This window comes from Heteronotia binoei, chromosome 5 (assembly GCF_032191835.1).
Source record: "Heteronotia binoei isolate CCM8104 ecotype False Entrance Well chromosome 5, APGP_CSIRO_Hbin_v1, whole genome shotgun sequence".
Lineage (NCBI taxonomy): Eukaryota > Metazoa > Chordata > Lepidosauria > Squamata > Gekkonidae > Heteronotia > Heteronotia binoei.
In genome coordinates, this window is record NC_083227.1 from 8418896 (window position 1) to 8446452 (window position 27557).

The 27557-nt window shown below is 48.1% G+C and overlaps 1 protein-coding gene across 1 annotated transcript; it reads right to left on the reverse strand.

Annotated features, from left to right (window-relative positions):
• Window positions 1–848: 848 nt before the first annotated feature.
• Window positions 849–26857, reverse strand: LOC132572127 (zinc finger protein 845-like; the record flags this gene model as incomplete). The annotated part of the gene is made up of 3 exons (XM_060238931.1): window positions 849–954; window positions 1122–2129; window positions 25872–26857. Coding segments are annotated over 3 exons (2100 nt in total), but the record flags the coding sequence as incomplete, so codon positions are not given.
• Between the last annotated feature and the right edge of the window lie 700 nt (window positions 26858–27557).

Genomic DNA, 27557 nt, shown 5'->3' on the forward strand with positions numbered 1-27557 from the left:
TTCGATGGTTTCAGCCTTATTTGAGGCTAGTAAGCTTACTATCTTGCTTTCATCAGATTTACCCTCCGGGGCTTGCAATATAGGATCCAGATAAGATGCACGTAAATCACAGTAGAATCTACAGGATAAAAGTACATGGTCTGTTCCTTCAGTCCACAGGGACAGAGCCTATCAAAGAATGGTATTTTTTTTAACCTTCCCATATAACATGGCAGAAGGAAGCACATTAAAATGGGACAACATAAACGCCCTTCGAATATGGGGGTCAATCAAACAAGAAAAATACTCTGCAAGTAAACAACGAAAAGGAACCCTCCAGTTCAGGGGAGAGCAATGCCCAGGAGCAAGACTTCTAAGGTCTTGAATCTCCATGTCAATCTCTGTTTAATCATGACAAAAACATGCTTCTCTGAAAAAAAAAAGGGTCGGATCATCTCTGCTAAGCCCCATTGATGTGATTTTCTCTTCAGTGTAGGTCTGGGACTACTCAGTTTAGAAAACAGACAATTAAGGGCGGGCCTGACGGCGGTTTATAAAATTATGCAGGGGGTGAAGAGAGTTGACAGAAAGACATCCCCCCCCCCCCCCAAAAAAAACCCCTATTAGACCTTCTGGGAATCCAATGAACCTGACGGGTAGTAGACTGAGGCTGGGCAAAAGAAAATACTCCTTTAAACAGCAAGTGATTAAAATGTGAAATCTGCTGCCAGAGGCTGTAGTGAGGGCTGCAGGCAGACACAGCTTTTAAAGAGGATTATGCTTCTCTGTGCGTGAGTTCTCTGATGATACTGAAGATGGCCTTTTGTAGTGAATCTCTTTCCACACACTGAGCATTCAAAAGGCTTCTCTCCTGTGTGGGTTCTCTGATGCCTTTGAAGACTGCCACTCTCACTGAATCTCTTTCCACACACTGAGCATTCAAAAGGCTTCTCCCCTGTGTGGGTTCTCTGATGCCTTTGAAGACTGCCACTCTCACTGAATCTCTTTCCACACACTGAGCATTCAAAAGGCTTCTCTCCTGTTTGGGTTCTCTGCTGCGTTTGAAGATGTCCACTCATACTGAATCTCTTTCCACACACTGAGCATTCAAAAGCTTCTCCACTATGTGCGTTCTCTGATGCCTTTGAAGACTGACATTCTCACTGAATCTCTTTCCACACACTGAGCATTCAAAAGGCTTCTCCCCTGTGTGGGTTCTCTGATGCTTTTGAAGACTGCCACTCTGACTGAATCTCTTTCCACACACTGAGCATTCAAAAGGCTTCTCCCCTGTGTGGGTTCTCTGATGCCTTTGAAGACTGCCACTCTCACTGAATCTCTTTCCACACACTGAGCATTCAAAAGGCTTCTCTCCTGTGTGGGTTCTCTGATGCGTTTGAAGATGTCCACTCATACTGAATCTCTTTCCACACACTGAGCATTCAAAAGGCTTCTCTCCTGTGTGGGTTCTCTGATGCGTTTGAAGATGTCCACTCATACTGAATCTCTTTCCACACACTGAGCATTCAAAAGGCTTCTCTCCTGTGTGGGTTCTCTGATGCGTTTGAAGATGTCCACTCATACTGAATCTCTTTCCACACACTAAGCATTCAAAAGGCTTCTCCCCTGTGTGGGTTCTCTGATGCGTTTTAAGAATGCCATTCTGACTGAATCTCTTTCCACACACTGAGCATTCAAAAGGCTTCTCCCCTGTGTGGGTTCTCTGATGCTTTTGAAGACTGCCACTCTGACTGAATCTCTTTCCACACACAGAGCATTCAAAAGGCTTCTCCCCTGTGTGGGTTCTCTGATGCGTTTGAAGATTGCCATTCTCATTGAATCTCTTTCCACACACTGAGCATTCAAAAGGCTTCTCCCCTGTGTGGGTTCTCTGATGCGTTTGAAGACTGCCATTCTCAGTGAATCTCTTTCCACACACTGAGCATTCAAAAGGCTTCTCCCCTGTGTGGGTTCTCTGGTGCTTTTGAAGATGATCACTCGTAATGAATCTCTTTCCACACACTGAGCATTCAAAAGGCTTCTCTCCTGTGTGGGTTCTCTGATGCGTTTGAAGATGTCCACTCATACTGAATCTCCTTCCACACACTAAGCATTCAAAAGGCTTCTCTCCTGTGTGGATTCTCTGATGCCTTTGAAGACAGCCACTCTGACTGAATCTCTTTCCACACACGGAACATTGAAAAGGTTTCTCCCCTGTGTAGGCTTTCTGATGCTGTTGAATATTACTACTGAGACTGAATATATGCCTGTTCTCTGAGTATTCAGGTTTCCCCTGTCTCTTTATTCTTTGATGCACAAGAAGCTGTGATCTATTTCTGAAATACTTTCTGCTCTGAATGGATTTGCTTGCTTTTATTTTCCTGTGCTTTGGAAAACGTATATTCCACTGTCTTCCCTCACGCTTCTCAGCCATAAAGCCACCTTTCTTTCTCTTCACTCTGATTTGATTCCTGATATTTTCATTCAAGTCTTCATTTTTATCTTTATCCGGAATTTCCTGATGAAGTTTCTCACCCTCCACATTCCTCTGATCATCGTCTGCTGGAATAAAGAGAGAGAAACTGTTAGCACTTGGGAAGGCTGGTAAGATCCAAAGGCATCTATGGGACTGCATAACCCCTCCACCTTCCCCCAAGAATATCTAGTATTTAAGGATACCTCCCCCACCCATTATGAACTTCATCTGAACTCTTGCTCAGAAGGAGCATCTGAGCCTCCAGATTATGGCCTCCCCCCCCCCCCTCCTTAACCACCGGCCTCTATGATTGTACCAGACCAAATGTGGCTCAGGAGGGAATCAGGAATCTCATATGGTTACTTCTGGCCTGTTCTCTTGACATAAGAGTGAAGGTCACTCACTCTGAACCAACTCATTTGGGAAGGAGACATGCTCTTGGGAGCCTCTAGAACAGCGTTTCCCAAACTTTTTCCCGCTGTGGCCCAGTTATTTTTACACTTCTCCTCCGTGGCCCACTAAAATTTGGGGATGGAGACTTTGAGGGTGGAGGAGGGAGTGCCCGTGACCTGGCACTGAGGCCGGCGTGGCCCAGTGCTGGGTCCCGACTCTGCAGTTGGGAAACGCTGCTCTAGAAGAACCCTGCAATCTGTCTTCGAATGCAAGGCCGTTCTTTTTCTCCGCCCGTTTCTCTTATACTTTTGGCTTCTTTTGCAGAGAGAGAGAAAGAAATTAAAGACTAAAAATTCTTCTGGAAGGTCAGCACCACAGTCCAGATCAAAGCTGGAATCTGAACCAATATATGCAGAATGGCATAGAATCCTAGTTCCTCCAAGGGTTACAGATATTTTCACATGGTCTGGTGTGATTTGTGGGTGTTTATAATTTGAGCCTCCCTTCAGTTAACATCATCATTTCTTTCAAGGCCAGATCCCAGAATGTGGTCGTTGGCTAATCGTGAGAACCTTTATCTTGTTCTGCAAACAGGACACTGAGGGTATGAGGATGCTCAGGGGTGGCCCGGTGCCCCATGGTTCCCTAGGCAGACTCGCTGCCTGGCGCCCTCCCCCACAGTGTCCCCCTGTGGCTCTCTGCTCCCCCCCAGAGCTCCGTGCCCCCACTACTCGTCGAGACTCCTCCTCTTCCCTCCTTTCCACACCCTATGTCTATTTCAGTGCCGGAATTGGCTCTAGCGCCATGTTCGGGGCCGCGCTCGCAATCTGTCAAGACCAGCATCCTGAAAGGGCGGCCCCGCTGCCACTGACTTCTCCCCTCCCCACTTCCTGAATGGGAGATGCATTGAAACTGACGTGGGGTGGGGAAGGAAGGGAGGAGGAGGCGGGTGGCAATGTAGGCATTTGCCTTGGGGGAGGGGGTGAGGCCAAATTTGCCGCCCCCACCTTGCTGGCGCCCTAGGCAACCGCCCAGTTTGCCTAGTGGGGGAGCCACCCCTGCGGATGCTGCTGACAGGCTCTGGAAAATTCCATCCAGCAGGACCTTTGATTGGGTCATTCATACCACCTGATCCTAAAGAGGCAGAAACTATAATATGGGAATTGAAGTCAGGCTAACTTTATGCTCCTGGGATGCTAGTACACCTGGATGTTTCCTTGCTGCATCATGATGAATACATCTCTCTAGAGTAAATTAGGCTCCAGTTGCAGTACTGATGCTGCAACAAAGAGTGCCGTTTAGGTGCTTCCTATCTTAGACAGAATAGTTAGATTTTTTTTATTTTACTGCTGCTGAACTGCAGAAACCATGCTGTTTTATGATGTCTTATTTTTAAATTTTTAATAGGGTGTTGCTCAAGTATAAAGAGAAGTGATCCAGGGGGACCCAAGCTTAGATTCTTCACAGGATCATTTCCAGATCACAGGCAGAGCAAATGTAATTCTATCCAGAGAGAAGGGTGTGTTATGAAGGCTGGAAACAGAATAAATAGGATCTGAACCCTCCCAGAATCCTTCTGAGGGACTTTCATCCACGTTGTCTCAGGTCAACATACCGTCTCTGGCTTGGGGGATGGCCACAACACTGGCCGCAGTCGCCCATCTGCAAGAAGACCCACCTGGACACATGAAGTGGCCTTAGGCTGAATCAGACCCTCGACTCACTGAAGTCAGTAGCCTCAGGCCTGCAGCAGTTCCCCGGGGTCTCAGGCAGATGTTTTCCCTTTCCTTTTCTTTTTTGACTGTGGGAATCTCATGCCCTGAGAAACTGCTTGGTTCTCAGGTCTCACAAAGACCACAAACAGGAACTTGGGTGAGTCCAGGTGTTTGGCATGCCAGCCTGGGAGCTCCCATATTCCTATTGTGGCTGAAGAGTCAAAAGGGCACAGGCATCTCACATCCGTGTTCAACCATTCTCTTTATGCTAAGCCTTGCAGTATTGACAAATTGATGACTATATTGCATCTTGTAAACAATGGTCTGCTTCCAGAGAACAGATGGTTCCTGTTATTTGTTTAAGCACTATGGACTAAGGGTAAATTTAGCTTCAAGACAGGATGTAAAAATAAAAGTGAGGGTTGGCTGAAGAAGTCAGACCTCTCTTCTTCCTGAACCAAAGTGTGTCGACTGATTCCTTCAAGTGGCGCCCGAACAGGGACGCCTCAGCTCCCGAAGCAGGAACAGCTCACCGAAGCAGGCACAGCTCAGCTCCCGGGATAAAAGCTCCTGCTTTCAGGTATCAGCTGGCACAGCCCAGCAGCTCAGCTCCTACTTATCAAACGCCTGGATTACGGCCCCGAAGTGCGCACTCCGTCGTTCTAAAACGACCCCTTTCATTTGGTAAGTATTTGGTAAGTATGGGTGGAAGGTTCTCTCAGGCTGAGCAGAAACATTTAGGTGAGTTAAAGTTTTTGATCCAAAAGTCCGGCGGGTCCGTGACTTCTGGCCAACTTAAGTCTCTGTTAGAAGAGATCAGTAAGCAATGCCCCTGGAATCCGAAGGGAGGTTCTTTTAAACTTCAGGACTGGGAGAAGATAGGGAAGACCTTTCACACAGAGCCCCAAGCTTCTATTCAACTGCTGCAAGTCTGGCATAAATGCAGGTATGCAGTAGAGAAATTTATGCCCGTTTCTAACCCAAGCCAGCTCTCCAAAGATTGTCCCCTAAAAGGCACTGGTGTCCAACTTGTGCCCCCTGCCCCTCTTCTTCTTCCTCCTCCTTCTCCCCCTCCTCCACCAACAGATCCACCCGTCGACCCACCATCTAACGCCCTGGAACGCATGGTCTGTGAAGTTTTGGAGAAGGAACTTGATCAGGCAAAATTGGAAGATGTCCCAGAATTGGCAGAAATGCTGTCTATTTGCCCTGTGCATTTGACAAGGGAAGAGGTGCCTGACCTTTTCTCAGTATGCCCAGTAATATATGCACAGAATGAGAACAGGCAGTAAGTTTTTACCTATACTCTGTCGCCCCACTCTGTCTTCGGTGAAACTCAAAAGGCTATCAGAAATATGGGCATAGGGGAAACCAATGTGCAAAGTCCTTTAGAAGGAATCTCTAATGGATACACTGGGATTCCTCAAGACTGGAAAAATATGATAAGGATGATGTTAACTCCTGAACAGTATGTGGCATGAGACAGTGAATATTGTCATTTGGCTGATGCTCAAGGGTGTGTCAGAAGACAGATTGATAATCCTGATGAAGCAGGAGAATTGATGATAATATTGGCCAAGAAAAATGCTAATTTGGATTCAAAAAGAGCCTCGTGGTGCAGAGTGTAAAAGCTGCAGTACTGCAGTCTTGAGCTCTGCTTACGGCCTGCGTTTGATCCTGGCGGAAGCTGGATTCAGGTAGCTGCCTCAGGGTTACTTAGCCTTCCACTCTTCTGAGATTGGTCAAATGAGTACTCAATTTGCTGGGGGGAAATTGTAAAAAGACACACTTTACTTTGCAACAGTGCTCAGTGCAGCAGGCTGAGACTGCTGCTAGAGCAATGGCTTTTGCCGTACTCCTGATGCATGTATCTCTCCAAATTGACCTTAATTAGATTGGCTATATTTTTAATCTTGCAGTTTTTAATTTTTTGTTGTGAGTTACCTATTTTCTGTTACTCATAGTGAAAAGCAATTTTAATTTTAATCTTCCTGGTGTGATTGCTCGGGCAATGCATTTGCTGCTAAGATTTTAAAAGATGTTATTTCTCTATTTATGCTGTTAACCTGTGTAGTTTGCAAACTAACATAAGAACACAAGAGAAGCTGTGTTGGATTAGGCCAACAGCCCATCCAATCCAGCACTCTGTGTCATCCAGTGACCAATATGTGTGTCACTTTGGTGTAGTGATTAAGTGTGCAGACTCTTATCTGGGAGAGGCAGGTTTGATTCCCCACTCCTCCACTTACACCTGCTGGAGTGACCTTGGGCGGTCATAGCCCTCTCAGAGGTTGTTCTGGTTGAGAGCAGTTTCTGTCAGTGCTCTCTCAGCCCCACCGATGTCACAGAGTGTCTGTTGTGAGGGAGGGCAGAATATAGTTCCAATGTCTTTTTCTATACAAACACATATGCACATGCACATGTATATCTATACTGTGGCTAATAGCAACTAATGGACCTCTGCTCTATATTTTTATCTAGCCCCCTCTTGGGACTGGCTATGCTTATAGCTGCCACCACCTCCTGTAGCAGTGAATTCCACATGTTAATCACCCTTTGGGTGAAGAAGTACTTCCTTTTATGTGTTTTAACCTGACTGCTCAGCAATCTCATTGAATGCTCACAAGTGAAAAAGGCAGAAAAGGACTTCTTTCTCTGCTTTCTCCATCCCATGAATAATCTTTTAAACCTTTATCATGTCACCCTGCAGTCAATGTTTCTCCAAGCCAAAGAGCCTCAAGTGTTTTAACCTTTCCTCATAAGGAAAGTGCTCCCTAACAAACTTTGACAAATGGAGATTAACCATATAGTTTCCCTGACACCCTGATACTGCCTCCATATTTGCATAGACATGTACTCTAAATATCTTTAGGCTACTGCTCACTATGGTGCAGCAACAAAACATGTCGTGGCTCACCTTATTTCTGCCTTTGTGGTAGTGGGCCACTCCTCAAAGAGGGGAGTCTGCTAATCATATCATTGCTCACTTAATTGCTGCCATCACTGACCTGGGAAAACCTCAACAATTCAGGACAATGGCCCTGGTGACTTTTAAAAGTGCAGGGCCCTTTTACTTTTCCTGATTTGGGTGGCTTGGATATCTTGGGGTTAGGGTGAAGGTTTTTTTTGGGGGGAGGGTTTGGAAAAGTTCCTGTATTGTTAAAAGTAAAGTTTTTTACTGTTTTAAAAGGATTCTGTGTTTGATTTGTTGCTGCTGCGTTGTGCTGTTGTTGTTCCTTTTCACTTCTGGTTCTGGTTCTTGGGGGAGGGGCTGTTTGGCCTAATATTCATTTTAACAGTTGAGTCTGTTGGCCTTTTCTCAGTGACCTGTTTAGATCTATTCTCTGTTGTTGCTGTTTTTGCATTCTGTCCTGTTGTCCCTTTTCCTGGTTCTGGAGGTTTTTTTTTTTGGGGGGGGGGTGTTGTTGACTGATTTGGCCTGAGGTTTTTTATTGTTGAAAAGGTCACTTTTTTAACAGTTGAGTTTCTTGGCCTTTTCTCAGTGATCTGTTTGGATCTGTTGTTGTTGTTGTTTGGATCTGTCTACCGCTTCTCTTGTTTTGAGAGTTGTGTTGTTTGGGGCAGGGCTGGAGAGCTGGCATCTGGGTGAGAGATTGTGTCTTCTGTGGCAGGGAAGCTGGCACCTGGGTGAGAGACCAGAACCAGCATGCTTGTTGTGCTTGGCCAGCTCTCCCCGTGTTGTTTGGGGCAGGGCTGGAGAGCTGGCATCGGGGTTTCCTGCAGCCAGGTCTGCAGAGCAGACCTTGAGCAGATTGTGTTTTGTGTAGCAGTGATGTTGGCAACTGGGTTTATATTGGTTCCAGGCCAGCAGGGTTCATAGAGTAGATAGATGGATGTAGTGCATTTGGGTCCTATAGAGATTCTCTGGTGTGAAGTTAGGTTTGGCTTTGGGTGCCCCTGGAATGGGACCCCCTGGCCCAATCTTTTTGGGACTTGGGGAGTTTGTAGGGGAGAGTTCCCTGCAGGTCCCATGCAAATTTTGGGGGATCTCCCTCAAACCCTCTCCCCTCCAGGCGGCTTCCAATATACCCTATTCTGCCATTGATTTCAATGGCCATAGGGTATAATAGGGCCGTATATTCGGAAATAGCCGCACATCTACCATACATACGGCTATTCCGAGTACCAGTATACGGAAATATACGGTATTCCGAATTTTCTGGCCCTGTATATTTCTGAATCCGCTTTTTTTTTTTTTTACACACCCCTCGTCAGTATCATCCAGTCAGTCCAGCATGGGCTCTCCAGGGTCCCAGGCAGAGTCTTTCATTTCACCTCCTACCTGATCCTTTTCATTGGAGATGTTGGGGAGTGAACCTGGGACCTTTTGCATGCAAAGCAGATGCTCTGCCAGGGAGCTGCAGCCCCTCCTCAAGTGGTGGAAAGGAAGTCAAAATGATGCATTGCTGTTCAATATTTGGATTCATTCCACCTCACAATGGCAGCAGGTTGCACCTTTGGCACCTAGGAAAGATCCTTACCCAGAGAGGCCACGTTCCCATAGTTCTCCAGCATGACTTCCCTGTACAGAGCTCTTTGTCCCGGATCCAGCAGGGCCCACTCTGCCTCCGTGAAATAGACAGACACTTCCTCCAAGGAAAAGGGACCCTGAAAGAAAAAGAAGATTCCCTCCTCTTCAGAGAGCTCACCCTGGAAGGGAGTTGTCTGGGAAGGTACAGAAAATAAGGCTTGGGATGGGTAAATGCAATAGCATTCCAAGGATCTCTCACGGACCCTTTGTAGAAACTGAAGGAGCAAAAGCTCCCCTGAGAAAGGAGGAGGGACCCAGGCTGTGCCCCCCCCCGCTCATCTCTCCTACCTGGATTGGAGGTGCAGAGACTGTTCCCACACCTTGGAAAAGACAACGGCTCAACAGCATCTCTTCACTGCCTGTTCCTGAGACAAAGGAGGGAGGGAGGGTGTTTGCTTGTTTGTTTCCTGGTTCACACACACGCTATTCTCAGGGTTGTGAAACCTTCTGCTATGTACACTCAACTCATTTCTAAAATACTTTTTACTACATTTTGAGAGAGGCAGAAGAGAAGCACCAGGGACCTCTGAGCCTTAGGAATTATAAATACTGCCAATGTATTTCAGACTACCGTCAGAGTTATGTTTGCTCTACGAGGAGGGAAATGAGGAGTGGAAATGCAATAGCATGAGATAGCACCATCCTATTGGATCAGGCATAACTAGAACAATTTTGGGGACTGGAGGGTCATAGGAATGAGCTTTCAGAGTGTCTCTGGAACATGCTGAATTGGATATGTTTTATTTATTGTACCTGTAACGTTTTGATGTTGTAAGCCGCCCTGAGCCTGCCTTGTGGGATAGGGCGGGGTATAAATCGCGAATTAAATTTAAATTAAATTAAACCAGGTTTTCAGCCTGACACAACCTTAACATGACATCACATCTGTCCCATGCCCCACCCCAAGACCCTCTCCAGTGCCTGCAAGTGCTGGGCCAGAGCCTGCCGTCCCTAATCCACCCCCTGCGACCCCCAGCAGCCCCCCAGATGACCCTCCAAGCACAGGTACAGAAGGAAAATGTCCCCAGGATTATTGTCCCCCAGGGAGTGGTTTCAGAGCTCTGCTCCCCCAGAAGGTGGAGGTTCCCTTTCGAGGTTTGCCTGCCTTCCCCTCCCCAGGGAATCTGAGACCTTTTAGGGAAGGAAGCTGAGAGATGAATTTTTAAAGTTAGGGGATAAATGGTCCTCCAGGCGTTTGTCTGATCTTTTAGAGACATCACAGTGTGTGGATATTGAGTGCCACCAGTTAACTCTGCGTTGCCTATAGAAATCTGCATTTCCCCCCCTGACCTGATGTCTCTACCCATCACATTCACAGGCTCCCCAGGCACAAGGAGTCCTTACCACAGGAGAGGGCATCTTGGGCACGCTCCACTGCCTGCCCCCTCTGCCCCTGCTCCAAGGAAGCCCCTTCTGCCTCAGAGATTGCAGCTTCCATCTCCAAAGGTGGTCCCCACATCTAAAACAGCAGCAAAGGGGAGGGGTAAGAGATGGAAGAGAAAAGAGACCAAGGAATGGATCCTGCCCCACTCCCACACTCTGCACACTCCTATCAGCAGTTGTGATGAGTTATCTACAGGGGTCAGAAATTCTGTAGCAAAAGATGCTCTACAGAATTATCTGGCAAGGAAACTTTAAGATAAGGTGAGATATCGTTGCTTGAATTAGACACACCTGGAGGGAATCCCCTCACCTCTTCTGCCTGCCTCTTCTTCTCTGATTGGCTCAGGAGGAAACCTTCGGCCAGGGCCACTGCCTGGGAACTGGTCTCCGGCCCACATCCTCTGACCCAGCACTGCATTTCCTGGGGCAGGAGAGTCAGGAACTGCTCCAGGATCACCAGGTCCAGGATCTGCTTCTTGGTGTGCCTCTCCGGCTTCAGCCACTGGCTGCAAAGTCCATGGAGCTGGCTGCAAACCTCTCGGGGCCCATCAGCCTCATGGTAGCGGAACTGCCGGAAACATTGGCAACATACTTCTGAGGTCAGGGTGTTCTTAGCCAGGACCTCTGGCACAGCCCTTTCCCAGAATTCAACACCACTCCCAGCTGGGGTGGGATGTAGACTTTTGCTTGCTGTCTTGTCAGTTCCAGGTCCTTCTGAGTCCTGCTCTTCCATCTCCTTCCCCTTCTCTTGGGCCACCTCTGTCTCTGAAAAGTTGTCTTTATTCTGAAGAGAGGCTTCTCCTTGGGGGGACAGAGAGAGACAAATAGGAGTGTGTCCGAAGGAAGATAAATATATACACACACAAACACGCAGACACATACATGCACCTATAAATACAACCTCCACTCCAAAAAAGAAGCAGGGAATGTACCACAAGTCCTTCACCCTTGAGAATTGTCATGATTTTCTCCCTGCCCCGTATTCCTGCTCACCCTGAAAGAAGGACCCTTTTCCACTGTCCAGACTATTTAGAATGAAGCCTATGCCAAGACCTTGGACACCTTTGCATGGCTACTAATTATCTCAGTGGTGCCCTGCTGGAGATGGAAGTTGGGGGGAGAGTCAGCCAAAATACCTGCCATTGGAACAAGTCAATCAGCATGAATGATTTATCACATTGGATCAAATCTGGGATTCCTTTCTGGCCTCCTGACCCCCAAAAGGCAGGCTTCATATTCTTGTTGGCATCTCCCTTAACAAGATCTGAACCCTCCCCTCCTGGGACCGGGCCCTGGTGCTTCTCCCTGTTGTGCTGCCTGGGGGGGGTGTGTGTGTCTGACCTCTTTCACCTGGCAAAAGATGCCCTTCCTCCCACCCAAGCCCCACTGCAGGAGGGACAGTCTGGCATTGAACCACATCTGCCTCTGCCCAATGAGCCGTGGCAGGATGGGGCAGGGGCAAAGCGTTTGGGGCAGGCGTGTTCTCTTGCTGTGTGCCCACTTTGCAAACACTGCTGCAGGTGGGGACTCGAACCCGCATCTGTGGATCTCCTTGGTGTGTATTCATGACATGATCCTCACAGCGATGGAATTTTGTGCAGCATTTGTTCCTTCTGGCCTTGTACATATTGGGGGTGTGGCCCCATCTGCATGCTCCACCCCTGTCTGCCTGTCAGGGGACCCCTCTAATACTCTGATTCGTGGGCGTGGGTGGTGTCTCTATGAGCACCCATGGGATTGCTAGGCGCTCTCCACCTTAGCAACAGAGGTATGTAATATGTTCCTCTCCTCTGCTTGGTGGGCCTTGGACCCCTGCTGGCAGCCTGAGCCCCACAGTGGGCCCGTATCAGGGGCTTAGGATGGGGCTGCAGCCGATTCCAGGGCAGGCTGGACTTCCCTTCCTCCAGCCTGCACCCCTTTCTTAATTCACCCCACTTCCCAAAAGGCCTCCTTGGGTTGTTGGTTTGCAGAATGAAAATGACCAGCAAGAGAATGTCAGTTTCAGGTCTTGAACTTTCCTTACATTGAAAGACACGGATTATGGCTGCTCCCCAACAAACTCTGCTTACAGAGCTGAACATCTCTAGGTGGCTGAAGCCAAAAAACAATCAACAACCCTGAAGAAATAGCCAACGAAGTTTACTACAGTGTAAAAGCAATTCCTGAGAAATTGATCCTTGCCATCCTCACAAGGCTCCCACTTTGTACTGAAATCGGCATATGAAACTGAGAAGTCTGTTTGAAAGCTCTTGATTCAAGATATACAGGATCAGCACGAGCACTTTCCCCCTGCTCTTGTGAGAGGCTGAGAAGACGCTTGCCTTCAAGAGACATTTAAGGCTGAGAAGACGCTTGCCTTCAAGAGGGAAGGAAGCGGAGACAAAACAGTGCTCGGCCTCCTTCCAGCCTGCGACCCATCCCAACAGTGACAGGTAGTGGGGCTAAGAGGAGCCCGTCTCCGTCATTGGTGTTATGTAACGCCAGGTCCATAAACAATAAGACCTCAATCCTTAGGGAATTCCTGCTTAAATAGGATATGGACCTGGCTTGCGTGACCGAGACCTGGGTGCGGGATGGGGAGAAAGTGGCTCTCTCCCAGATGGCGCCCCCAGGCTACTTGGTCTTTCACCAATCACGGATAAACGGGCGGGGGGGAGGGGTGGCGCTATTCATACGGGAGGATTACTCCTTCAGGGCTCTCCCGGCCCCAACGATCTGGAATGTGCCGGTTTATGAAGTCTTATGAGATGGCTGTCAAAGCCGTAAAGAAAGATTACTTTGCGGCTAGGATTGCGTCTGCAAATTCGCGCCTGGCACAATTATTTAAGATAATTGAGAATTTGTCTACCCTGCCGCAGTTATTGATTATGGCAGCTTTAGCCTTGAATCCCTGGGTTTGTAACAGCCAGGGAGGGGAGGAGGCTTTATAGGATCGCTCTTAAACAGACGAAGAAGCCTTTTTTCTGTTGCTCCCTGGACCTCGTGTGGCTAGAAAGCGCCCCTCTGGGAGTTTTGACAATATTTCTGGGAGTGAAAGTGCAGAGCCGGGCTCCAGCCCCCCACCCCCGCCCCCCTTCAAGGGCTTGCTGCGTCCCCAGGGGTAGAAGCGCTGGCTTTGTAGCCCCAGAGACAGAAGCAGAAAGAGGGGAACAGTCCCTGCCTCGGGCTGCACAGGAAGCTTTCCTCCCTGCCTCTGCACCATCCCCCACCGAGCTGCATCATTACAGAGCGTTGGCTGGAGAGGGAAACCAGGCTGAAGGGAAGCCCGGAAGCCTCTGTCATGTCTCTGCAGCTGAAAAAGGACTAAAGCAGCAGAGCTGTTTGCTGTTATAACGCCTTATTGTTGACGCCTTATTATTATTATTGGTATGCTAATTTTAATAATGTGTAACTGTTTTAACTATGTTTTTATACTATAACTGATGTAATATGTATTTTTATGTTGTGAGCCGCCCTGAGCCTGCTTCGGCGGGGAGGGCGGGATAGAAATAAAAAATTATTATTATATTATTATAAAGAGGCGGAACAAGGAGTGGAGGGAGGACTCTGTGGTCTTCTTCCCCTCCCAGTCCCCCCTCATCCAGAAATCCCCCATCAACTTAGCACAGCGCTGCCTTGGCATGCATGATCACCGCCTCCCCTCCCGCCCCATGGTTTACTTTTAAGTAAACTTTTCCAGGCTCCAGCTGCGCTGCTGTTCTCCAGTTCAGCTTCTCTGCAGCCCTTCCTGTTCTCGGGCCCAAGTTCGGAAGCAAACTCCTTCCTCTGCGCGTGCGTGCACAGGTAAGGAAGGCAAACAAGATTCCTTCCTCTTCTCTGACCTCCTCCCCTTGTATTTCTTGCTGGGCCTCTCTAGCCAATGGCTTTGTGGCCTTAACCCTTTCAGTGCTGCAGAGGAGCGCCACGTTCTGGCTTTCTAAAGCCCTCTCTCTGCCGATCACTTGATCAGCAGGTAAAACCACGCCACGGGGTCGTGCTCACAATCTGTCAGGACCAGCTTCCTGAAAGGGCGGCCCCGCTGCCACTGATTCCTCCCCTCCCCACTTCCTGAATGGGAGAAGCATTGAAATTGACATGGGGTGGGGAAAGAACGGCGGAGGGGCGGGGGGCAATGTAGGCGTTAGCCTTGGAGGAGGGGGGGGAGGTCAAATTTGCCACCGCTGCCCTGCTGGCGCCCTAGACAACCGTCCAGTTTGCCTAGTGGGGGTGCCAGCCCTGCAGATGCTGGAAATTCCATCCAGCAGGACCTCTGATTGGGTCATTCATACCACCTGATCCTAGAGAGGCAGAAAGTATAATATGGGGATGGATGAGAGGGAAGCCAGGCTAACTTTATGCTCCTGGGATGCTAGTACACCTGGATGTTTCCTTGCTGCATCGTGATGAATACATCTCTCTGGAGTAAATAAGGCTCCAGTTGCAATACTGATGCTGCAACAAGGAGTGCCGTTTAGGTGCTTCCTATCTTAGGATAGTTAACTTTTGTTTTGTTTTACTATTGCTGGGCTGCAGAAACTGTGCTGTTTTGTGATGTCTTATTTTTAAATCCTTAATATACTTTATTTTTAAAAGGGGTCTGTGGAAAGGAAGGACTGCATCAGTGCTTCGATCTTGTGGCCCTTTCATACATGCCCAAGAAAATGCGACTGCCACTTTGGGGTCAAGAAGCAACTTTAGCCAAGGTTTTTTTTTTAATACCATCCTCTGGGCATGCAACAAGGGTAGTTCTGAATCCCCTGCATTTTGTAGGGGGTTGGAATAGATGACCCTGGAGGTCAGTCCCAATTCTATGGTTCTATGAACATGTGAAGTTTCCTTACACTGAATCAGACCCCTGGTCCCTTGGAGTCAGTATCATCCACGCAGTCCAGCATTGGCTCTCCAGGGTCTCAGGCAGAGTCTTTCATTTCACCTCCTACCTGATCCTTTTCATTGGAGATGTTGGGGAGTGAACCTGGGACCTTTTGCATGCAAAGGAGATGCTCTGCCAGGGAGCTGCAGCCCCGCCCCAAGTGGTGGGAAGGGGGTCAAAATGCTGCATTGCTATTCAATTTTTGGATTCATTCCACCTCACAATGGCAGCAAGTTGCAGCTTTGGCACCTAGGAAAGATCCTTACCCAGAGAGGCCACGTTCCCATAGTTCTCCAGCATGACTTCCCTGTACAGAGCTCTTTGTCCCGGATCCAGCAGGGCCCACTCCGCCTCCGTGAAAGAGACGGAAACCTCCTCCAAGAAAAAGGGACCCTGGAAAAAAAGAAGATTTGCTCCTCTTCAGAGATCTCACACTGGAAGGGAGTCGTCTGGGATGGTCCCAAGAGTAAGGCTTGGGATGGGCAAACGCAACAGCATTCATAGGATCTCTCTCATGGACCCCTTGTCGAAACTGAAGGAGCAAAAGCTCCCCTGAGAAAGGAGGAGGGACCCAGGCTGTGCCTCCTTTGCTCATCTCTCCTACCTGGATTGGAGGTGCAGCAACTATTCCCACACCTTGGAAAAGACAACGGCTCAACAGCATCTCTTCACTGCCTGTTCCTGAGACAAAGGAGGGAGGGAGGGTGTTTGCTTGTTTGTTTCCTGGTTCACACACACACTATTCTCAGGGCTGTGAAACCTTCCGCTATGTACACTCAACTCATTTTTAAAAAACTTTATCCTACATTCTGAGAGAGGCAGAAGAGAAGCACCAGGGACCTATGAGCCTCAGGGATTATAAATACTGCCAATGTATTTCAGACTTCGGTCAGAGTTGTGTTTGCTCTACAAGCAGGGAAATGAGGAGTGGAAAAGCAATAGCATGAGATAGCACCATCCTGTTGAACCAGACATGACTAGAACAATTCTGGAGACTTGAGGGTCATAGGAATGAGCTTTCGGAGTTTCTCTGGGGCATGCTGAATTGGATATGTTTTATTTATTGTTACTGTAACGTTTTAATGTTGTAAGCCGCTCTGAGCCTGCCTTGCGGGATAGGGCGGGGTATAGATCGCAAATTAAATTTAAATTAAATTAAATCAGGTTTTCAGCCTAACACAACCTCAACATGACATCACATCTGTCCCAAGTCCCACCCCACGACCCTCCCCAAAGTAACTAGAAGTGCTGGGCCCCATAGCCTGCCATCCCTGCTCCACCCCCTGTTGCCCACAGCAGCCCCCCAGATGACCCTTCAAGCACAGGCACAGAAGGAAAATGTCCCCATGATTATTGGTCCCCAGGGAGTGGTTTTAGAGCTCTGCTTCCCCAGAAGGTGGAGGGTCCGTTTCGAGGTTTGCCTGCCTTCCCCTCCCCAGGGAACCTGAGACCTTTTAGGGAAGGAAGGTGAGGGATGTATTTTTAGTTATGGGATAAATGGTCCTCCAGGAGTTTATCTGATGTTTTAGAGACATCACAGTGTGTGGCTATTGAGTGCCACCAATGAACTTTGTGTTGCCTATAGAAATCTGCACTCTGACCTGACCACTCTACTCATCACATTCACAGGCTCCCCAGGCACAAGGAGTCCTTACCACAGGAGAGGGCATCTTGGGCACGCTCCACCGCCTGCCCCCTCTGTCCCTGCTCCAAGGAAGCCCCTTCTGCCTCAGGGATTGCAGCTTCCATCTCCAAAGGTGGTCCCCACATCTGAAACAGCAGCAAGGGGGAACAGTAAGAAATGGAATGGAAAAGAGACCAAGGAATGGATCCTGCCCCACTCCCAGACTCTGCACCCTCCTATCAGCAGTTCTGATGAGTTATCTGCAGGGGTCAGAAATTCTCTAGCACAAGAGGCTCTGGGCAATAATCTGGCAAGGAAACTTTAAGATAAGGTGAGATATTGTTGCTTGAATTAGACACATCTGGAGGGAATCCCCTCCTCACCTGTTCTGCCTGACTCAGGAGGAAACCTTCGGCTAGGGCCACCGCCTGGGAACTGGTCTCCGGCCCACATCCTCTGACCCAGCACTGCATTTCCTGGGGAAGGAGAGTCAGGAACTGCTCCAGGATCACAAAGTCCAGGATTTGCTTCTTGGTGTGCCTCTCTGGCTTCAGCCACCGGCTGCAAAGTAAATGGAGCTGGCTGCAAACCTCTCGGGGCCCATCAGCCTCATGGTAGCAGAACTGTCGGAAACATTGGCAACATACTTCTGAGGTCAGGGTATTCTTAGCCAGGACCTCTGGCCCAGCCCTTTCCCAGAATTCAACACGACTTCCAGGCTGGATGGGATGGGGACTTTTCCTTGCTCCTTTGCCAGTTCCAGGTCCTTCTGGGTCCTGCTCTTCCATCTCCTTCCCCTTCTCTTGGTACACCTCTGTCTATGAAAACATGCCTTCATTCACTGGGCTATGAAGAAAGCCTTCTTCCTGAGGGGATGGAGAGAGACAGGCAGTGTGTGCCAAAAGGAGAACACGTACACACAAACACACAACCTCCACCCCACCCGAACCCCAAAATAAAAAGAAGCAGGGAATATACAACAAATTCAACCAGGGAACTGCCCAGGCTTGCAATTATCCCCACCTCCCTCCCTCCCTCCCTCGATCTAATCGCTTCTCTCCCCCATAAGACTTACTTCCAAGGAGACCTCCCGGCTGCTGCAAGGCTTTCCCCTCCTCCCGCAGCTTCTCTGCACCCCTCCCAGTCCTCCTTCGCCCTGCAAATGCAAACCCCTCCCCTTCCCTGGGAAAAGCCCCTCCCTCTCCTTGCTCGGCCTCTCTAGCAAGCAGCTCAGTGCTTTTAACCCTCTCCGTGCTGCAGAGGAAGGAGAAAGGTGTCCTGGAGGAGCTTCAGCCGGGCTGCCGTCAGCCACGCCTTGTGCTGCTCAATGGGGCTGCTCGGGAGTAACTTTGGTGGAGGCGGTTCTGCTCCTCCCGGGGTGTCCCGGGCTGCTCAGAGAAAGGAGGCTGCAGCTGGGCCCCCCCTCCTGAGTCCTCCTGGAATAAGGACCGTCAAACTCAATGGGGGGGGGGGGAGAAAAGGGGGCGGTTTAGTGATGAGGGCACCAGGCTCTTCTTGGAATGGACCATTTGGCATTTCTGTTGCCCCCCTGGAGAGAAAACCGCTCTGGGTCTCCTGGCCCTTCCTTGCAAGTCCAGGGAAATGCTGAAAGCCACTGTGGAGTCAGGCAGGCGAGGGTGCACAGCTGGCGGGGGGTAGCCAGGGGGCTGAAGGCGAAGGACCCCCGCCCTGGAATATCCCTCCCAAGGAACCCCAGGCTGGAGGAAGGGGGGGGTTCTCCTCCCGCAGGGTCTCTGCTGGGCTGCCAACCTCCCGGTGGGGCCTGGAGGTCTCTCCAGATTACAATTCATCCCCCACACTTCTCCGTCTGGAGAAGAGGGCTGCCTCATCGGAAATTCCCCAACTCAGATTTAGCCATTTCCACTCCGTCCATCTTCCAGGAGCTCCGCCCAAGTCCCTTCTCCCTCCTGTCCACCACCCACCCACCCTGCAAGGCAGACCAGTCCCAGAGGGAAGGCTGGGCCCAGGGAGAGTCAAGTTCGAATTCAGACCTTCCTCCAGGCAGTTGGAAAACCTGAACTATTCTCTCCCTCCCACCTCCCTCTTCTCAGGGCCCTTCACTCCCTCTGCTGCGGTTGCCAACTCCAGGTTGGGGAACGCCTGGAGACTGGGGGGGTTGCGGATGAGATCAATCGGGGTTTGATGCCACAGAGTCCCCCCCCCCCCCCTCTGAGGTCGCCCTTTCCCCCATGGGGACTAATCTCTGTGGTCTCTGGAGAGCAGCACTGTTATTCCAGAAGATCTCCAGGCCCTCCCTGGAAGTTGCAAACCAAATGGGAGGAACACAGTAAGGCTGATACACTGGAGAGACCTGTGTACAGTTAACATCGTAATAATCAGTTAGTAACACTCAATGAACATTTGGAAAGTTCCAAAAGCTTAATGCAGAAAAATTAATTTGCTTACTAATCAATCCTCAAAATATATGGAATTGCATAGAATTCACATAGAACCGCGTAAATGCTTACAAAAATATAGCAAAGATAAGATTAAACAATGCAATATGCATGAGCCACAAGAGTGCACCGTTTACTGGGATTTTTCGTCCTTGGTGGAGTGTCATCGTGACTCATGCATCTTGCTTTGTTTAATCTCATCTTTGCCATGTTTTTGTGTTTATGCGATTCTATGTGAATACATGATAGTGCTTTGAACTTTCCGAGTGTTCATAAATGTTGAGTGTTACTGATTATTACTATATTCACAGAACAGGGGTCTCTCTAGTGTCTCCTCCCTGGAAGTCAGCAATCCCGTCCCAGTTGAGGCACAAATCCCATGGCCGCCCTACTCCCCAATCCCTACCCCCTCCTCCTCCTTCCCAGGTCCCCTGCCAGGAGCACAACCCCAGTGGGGCCCAAAAGGAAACCAGCACCAGCAAAAGGGGGGTGAACTGGACTCTCCCCCACCCCCAAGCTATGCTGGGCTTCCCTCGATTTGGCAAAAATTGCCCCATGCTTAATGAAGAACCATCGGGTATGTTGCTTTTAAAAGAAACTCTCTTTGGGAAATAACTGGAATGGATTTTATAGTCACCGTTTGCACATTAAATAGTGATCCATTTGCCATCTTCTGTCAGAGCTTTCAGCAGCCTGTCAGACTGTTAAAGCTACCAGCTGTAAAGATGTTCGGTTCAATGCACCAAAGCTGACCCATCTTCTCCCCAGTCTGGGCCTTCTGCATGGAGCCTCTTTTGGACCACACCTGCTGTGCAGACAAGGGATGGGTCCCAGCGGAGGCTAGGCCCAGGGACCAGGTGGCTTGACAGAAAGGGCAGAAACGGGTAGACAGCCTGGTATGCAATCACTCTAAAGCATCTATAGCATGCTTATGAGGCAAAGCACCAGGTCCGGATGGCATACAGCCAAGAGTTCTGAAAGAACTCAAAGTTGAACTTGTGGATCTTCTCACAAAAATCTGTAATCTTTCATTGAAATCTGTCTCCGTTCCTGAGGACTGGAAGGCAGCAAATGTCACCCCCATCTTTAAAAAAGGGTTCCAGAGGAGATCCGGGAAATTACAGGCCAGTCAGTCTGACTTCAATACCGGGAAAGTTGGTAGAAACCATTATCAAGGACAGAATGAGTAGGCACATTGATGAACACGGGTTATTGAGGAAGACTCAGCATGGGTTCTGCAACGGAAGATCTTGCCTCACTAACCTGTTACATTTCTTTGAGGGGGTGAACAAACATGTGGACAGAGGAAACCCAATAGATGTTTTTTACCTTGACTTCCAGAGAGCTTTTGATAAAGTTCCTCATCAAAGGCTCCTTAGAAAGCTTGAGAGTCATGGAGTAAAAGGACACGTCCTCTTGTGGATCAAAAACTGGCTAATTAATAGGAAGCAGAGAGTGAGTATAAATGGGCAGTCTTCGCGGTGGAGGACGGTAAGCAGTGGAGTGCCACAGGGCTTGGTAATGGGTCCCATGTTCTTTAACTTGTTCATCAATGATTTGGAGTTGGGAGTGAGCAGTGAAATGGCCAAGTTTGCAGATGACACTAAATTGTTCAGGGTGGTGAGAACCAGAGAGGATTGTGAGGCACTCCAAAGGGATCTGTTGAGGCTGGGTGAGTGGGCGTCAACGTGGCAGATGCAGTTCAGTGTGGCCAAGGGCAAAGTAATGCACATTGGGGCCAAGAATCTCAGCTACAAATACAAGTCGATGGGGTGTGAACTGGCAGAGATTGACCAAGAGAGAGATCTTGGGGTCGTGGTAAGAAGAAGAAGAAGATATTGGATTTATATCCCGCCCTCCACTCCGAAGAGTCTCAGAACGGCTCACAATCTCCTTTACCTTCCTCCCCCACAACAGACACCCTGTGAGGTGGGTGGGGCTGGAGAGGGCTCTCACAGCAGCTGCCCTTTCAAGGACAACCTCTGCCAGAGCTATGGCTGACCCAAGGCCATTCCAGCAGGTGCAAGTGGAGGAGTGGGGAATCAAACCCGGTTCTCCCAGATAAGAGTCCACACACTTAACCACTACACCAAACTGGCTCACCAAACTGGTAGATAATTCACTGAAAATGTCAAGACAGTGTGCGATTGCAATAAAAAAGGCCAACGCCATGCTGGGAATTATTAGGAAGGGAATTGATAACAAATCAGCCAGTATCATAATGCCCCTGTATAAATCGATGGTGCGGTCTCATTTAGAATACTGTGTGCAATTCTTGTCACCGCACCTCAAAAAGGATATTATAGCAGTGGAAAAAGTGCAGAAAAGGGCAACTACAATGATTAAAGGGTTGGAACACTTTCCCTATGAAGAAAGGCTCTTTAGCTTGGAGAAACGTCGACTGTGGGGTGACATGATAGAGGTTTACAAGATGGTGCATGGGATGGAGAAAGTAGAGAAAAAGGTACTTTTCTCCCTTTCTCACAATACAAGAACTCATGGGCATTCGATGAAATTGCTGAGCAGTCAGGTTAAAACGGATAAAAGGAAGTACTTCTTCACCCAAAGGGTGATTAACATGTGGAATTCACTGTCATAGGAGGTGGTGGCGGCTACAAGCATAGCCAGCTTCAAGAGGGGGTTTGATAAAAATATGAAGCAAAGGTCCATCAGTGGCTATTAGCCACAGTCTGTGTGTGTGTATGTATATATATATAATTTTTTTTTGGCCACTGTCTGACACACAGTGTTGGACTGGATGGGCCATTGGCCTGATCCAACATGGCTTTTCTTATGTTCTTATGCTTATTAAAAATATGTGAACCCACGCAAGTCACTGCTGAATAAATGGAATAATAGGACACAGCTTCTTGTGAGAAGGCTTCTGAGCCCTTCTATGACCCTGGGGTGCTGATTCAGCTATCCGAATGTAAAGGGACTGTCCCTTTGATGACCCCCTTCTCCAAACCATGCAACTCTGGGGCTAGTGAACCATGTCCTCAGAGCTCACTTCCATGAAGTCGTGTGGCTTGGTGAAGGAAGGGATTTAGAGGGACAGTCCCTTTAAGGGCCTTCTCCACCCCCCTTCACTGAGAAAAATGGAGGAAGAGGGCACCTTCTCCTTTAGGTCCCATAGGATGGATCCCCTTGGTCGTAAATTTGGGGTGGGAGGGTTGAGAAGAGGCAAAAGCAGAGAGAGAGCAAATTCGGAGCCTGTACCTTAAAAACCAACCCCTCCCCCACAGTGCCAGATAGCCCTGGATCAGTTCTGCATTGTACCCGAAGGGGCCACTGAATTTACTGAGTTCTTGGGTTAGGGAACACAACCTGTTTCTTTCAGCCCAAGTTAATCCTACTGCCAGAATGCTTTCGGCTTCGAAGTGGGAAGAACCCCAAAAGCTCACAGCAGGTGAACTACGAAGGGATTAGGGTTGAGAAATCCCTCCCTAGAACTGCTTCTCAGATAAAAATGTTTGTGAATTAAGGTTGCCGGCTGGTTACACTATATTTACTCCAGCAGCAGAGAGGCTGTAGATGTCCCTTACCTCAAATTTTCTATTCTTTCATAGGCTTTGGGAAAGGAACTGTTTCTGCCAGATGTGAAGATGTCAGAGTTAGATTGGCAGATACCCTGAAGTAGCAAGTTTCACAGAGGAGGGGGACCACTAAAAACAGCCCCCCTACTTGGTGTAACCACATTCTCAGCCTTTCAGAACCAACAACACCAGGTCCTTTGAAGGAACTCATCAGAAACAGCTTTAAGAAAGTTTCACCCTTTTATGGATTCTCTGAGGAACAGGAGAGCTAGACTTGTGCCTCAGGCTCTTCCCACATGCAGAGCATTGAGAAGATTCCTATCTTTCGTGGACTCTTTGATTCTAGAAGAGAGATTAGCTGATTTTCAGACCGGGAGATCCCATTGCTCATCCTTATTTTCTTCTCTGGGATCTTTTTTGGATTTTGAACATGGCTAATGCTCTTTCCAGTTCGAGAACTTATAACATTTATTTGTAAGGCAGCTTACAATAACATCTTTATAAATGATTTGGATGAAGGAACAGAGGGAATCCTTATTAAATTTGCCGATGATACTAATGTGGGAGGGGTTGCAAATACAGTAGAAGACAGAAACAGGATACAGGATGACCCTGACGGGCTGGAAAACTGGGCTAAAAACCAATAAAATGAATTTTAATACGAATAGGAATTTCAGTAGGAAAAGTCCCATGCATAGTTATGGGATGGGGGAGACTTAGTGGATCATACGCTGAACATAAGTTAACAGTGTATTGCGGTGGCTAAAAAGGCAAATGCAATTTTGGACTGTATCAACAGAAGTATAGTGTCCAGATCACGTGACGTGATGGTATCGCTTTACTCTGCTCTGGTAAGACCTCACCTGGAGTATTGTGTTCAGTTTGGGGCACCACATTTTAAGAAGGATATAGACAAGCTGGAATGGGTCCAGAGGTGGTGTCAAGCATGCTTATTTCTATGTGCCATGATGATTCCTTAGACAAAGAGCAGATCACCATTCTCTGTCACCTCCCCCCTCCTTTACAACCTTTGGGCAAGTAATAAATCCATCTGGCCCAAGGATGTTGATACTCTGGCCTGGCTGATAACATCGTTATGTGCCTCTCCCCCAGATTCACACAGCCAGTTCTTATCTGGTCCCAGGGAAGTGTGAGAATGGGAGATGTTTATAAAAGAGATACTACGTAGTAACCTTTGAACCCGTGACTCAAGCTGCATTTGCATGACACCCTTTGAAGTTATTCTATATAGTAACTATGTACCTCTGTATACATCATTACTTCCAAGGCTTGTGTCCTTGGTAAAGCTTCTGAGTGTCTTAAATAAAGCAACTTTTGATTCAATAACAAAAGACTGATTATTGAGAAATGTCGATGCTTGACAGGAGAACGATGAGGATGGTGAGGGGTCTGGAGACCAAGTCCTATGAGGAAAGGTTGAAGGAGCTGGGAATGTTTAGCCTTGAGAGGAGGCGGCTGAGAGGTGATAGGATCACCATCTTCAAGTACTTGAAGGGCTGTCATATAGAGGATGGGGTGGAATTCTTTTGTGGCCCCAGAAGGTAGGACCAGAACCAATTGATTGAAATTAAATCAAAAGAGTTTCCGGCTCAACATTAGGAAGAACTTCCTGACCGTTAGAGCGATTTCTCAGTGGAACAGGCTTCCTCCTCAGGAGGTGGTGGGCTCTCCTTCCTTGGGAGGTTTTTAAACAGAGGCTAGATGGCCATCTGACAGCAATGAATATGGGGTAGGTATTTGTGGGTTTCCTGCATTGTGAAGAGGGTTGGACTAGATGACCCTGGAGGTCCATTCCAACTCTATGATTCTATGAACAAACATTTCCCGTTGGAACCAAAAGGATAAGGTTTCTTCTGTAGAGTCAAGCCTTTTAAAGGAGTTGGCACCTTTTCTGGATACACTGCAGTCCAAGCTCTGCTCGTGACCCAAGTTCAATCCCAGGAGAATCTGGGTTCAGGTAGGGGACTCAATCCTTCCATCCTTCTGAGGTCAGTAAAACGAGTACCCAGCTTGCTGGGGATAAAGTGTAGACGACTGGGGAAGGCAATGGCAAACCACCCCATAAAAAGTCTGTAAAGAAAACATCATGATCTGACATCACCCCAGGGGTTGGTAACAACTTGATGCTTGCACCTTTACTGAGATTACAGCCCTTAAAAGCAGCTGGGACCTTTTCTATACTTTTAATGGTCTGTGGTTGTCTTTTAGGTGTGAAATAGGAGGAAAGCTCTTTTTATGGGCAAAGCACTTACATGGACCCTCCTTGTGTGGGTTTCTTGATGCAGCAGAAGACTACCTCTCTGACTGAATCTCTTTCAGAGCTCCCAACATTAAAATTGTGTCTTCCCTGTGTGGGTTATCAGTTGCCATCAAAGAGTGCTTCTGCAACAGCATCTCTTTCCACAGTCTGAGAATTCAAAAAGTTTCACCCCTATACGACCTCATATACGCTTTTGAAAATTGTCAAACTTTCAGAATCTCTTTTCAACATTTCCTCTCCATGTGTGGGATCATTGATTCAGCTGAAGAGTGCCGCTCTAAATGAATCTTCTCTCACACTCCAAGCACTCAAAAGGTTTCTCCCATTTGGATTCTCCAATGCAGTAGTCTGTCCTTGCTTCTTCTGGGGCCTGTCCCATCGCCTGCTCCCCTTACCCTCATCGGGCTGCGTGGGAAAACAGCTGCTACTGCAGTAAAGGAGGCTGATCGGCCAACAGCTCTTCAGGAAGTTCAGTGTATGTGTGTGTGTGGTGGGGAGAGTGGTCTCATTCATGGGGATAGTGTCCCACCCTTAGGGCCATTTCCAAATCCCAAATGTGGCGAGCCGTGGACAAACACTTAGGATTCGAAAGGTTATCCCTTGTGTCCCTTTCCACGTTTTGATCATTCAAAAAGTTTCTCCCCTGTGTGGGTTCTCTGATGCCTTTGAAGACTGCCACTCGTACTAAATCTCTTTCCACACTCTGAGCATTCAAAAGGCTTCTCCCCTGTGTGGGTTGTCTGATGATATTGAAGATTGCCACTCCGACTGAATCTTTTTCCACACACTGAGCATTCAAAAGGCTTCTCCCCTGTGTGGGTTCTCTGATGCTTTTGAAGATCGCCACTCATTCTAAATCTCTTTCCACACTCCAAACATTCAAAAGGTTTCTCCCCTGTGTGGGTTCTCTGATGATACTGAAGATGGCCACTCCGACTGAATCTCTTTCCACACTCTGAGCATTCAAAAGGCTTCTCCCCTGTGTGTGTCTTTTGATGCTCTTGAAGATTGCCACTCCGATTGAATCTTTTTCCACACACTGAGCACTCAAAAGGCTTCTCCCCTGTGTGTGTCCTCTGATGATATTGAAGATTGCCACTCGTCCTAAATCTCTTTCCACACTCTGAGCATTCAAAAGGCTTCTCACCTGTGTGGGTTCTCCGATGCTTTTGAAGACTGCCACTGCAACTGAATCTCTTTCCACACACTGAGCATTCAAAAGGCTTCTCTCCTGTGTGGGTTCTCTGATGCTTTTGAAGATTGCCACTCATACTAAATCTCTTTCCACACTCGGAGCATTCAAAAGGCTTCTCCCCAGTGTGTATCCTCTGATGATATTGAAGATGGCCACTCTGACTGAATCTCTTTCCACACTCTGAGCATTCAAAAGGCTTCTCCCCTGTGTGGGTTCTCTGATGCTTTTGAAGATGGCCACTCTCACTGAATCTCTTTCTACACACTGAGCATTCTAAAGGCTTTTCTCCTGTGTGGATACGCTGATGCTTTTGAAGATTGCCACTCTGACTGAATCTCTTTCCACACTCCGAGCATTCAAAAGGCTTCTCCACTGTGTGGGTTCTCTGATGCTGTTGAAGACTGCCACTCTGACTGAATCTCTTTCCACACACTGAACATTCAAAAGGTTTCTCCCCTGTATGGGCTTTCTGATGCTGTTGAATATTACTACTGAGACTGAATTTATGTCTGGTCTCTGAGTATTCAGGTGTCCCCTGTCTCTTTATTCTTTGATGCACAAGAAGCTGTGATCTATTTCTGAAATACTTTCTGCACAGAATGGATTTGCTTGCATATATTTTCCTGTGCTTTGGAAAATGTATATTCCACTGTCTTCCCTCAAGCTTCTCAGCCATAAAGCCACCTTTCTTTCTCTTCACTCTGATTTGATTCCTGATATTTTCATTCAAGTCTTCATTTTTATCTTTATCCGGAATTTCCTGATGAAGTTTCTCACCCTCCACATTCCTCTGATCATCGTCTGCTGGAATAAAGAGAGAGAAACTGTTGGCACTTGGGAAGGCTGATAAGATCCAAAGGCATCTATGGGACTGCATAACCCCTCCACCTTCCCCCAAGAATATCTAGTATTTAAGGATACATCCCCCACCCATGAAGAACTTCATCTGAACTCTTGCTCAGAAGGAGCATCTGAGCCTCCAGATTAAGGCCTCCCTTCCTCCTTAACCACCGGCCTCTACGATTGTACCAGATCAAATGTGGCTCAGAAGGGAATCAGAAATCTCATATGGTTATTTCTGGCCTGTTCTCCTGACATGAGTGAAGGTCACTCACTCTGAACCAACTCATTTGGGAAGGAGACATGCTCTTGGG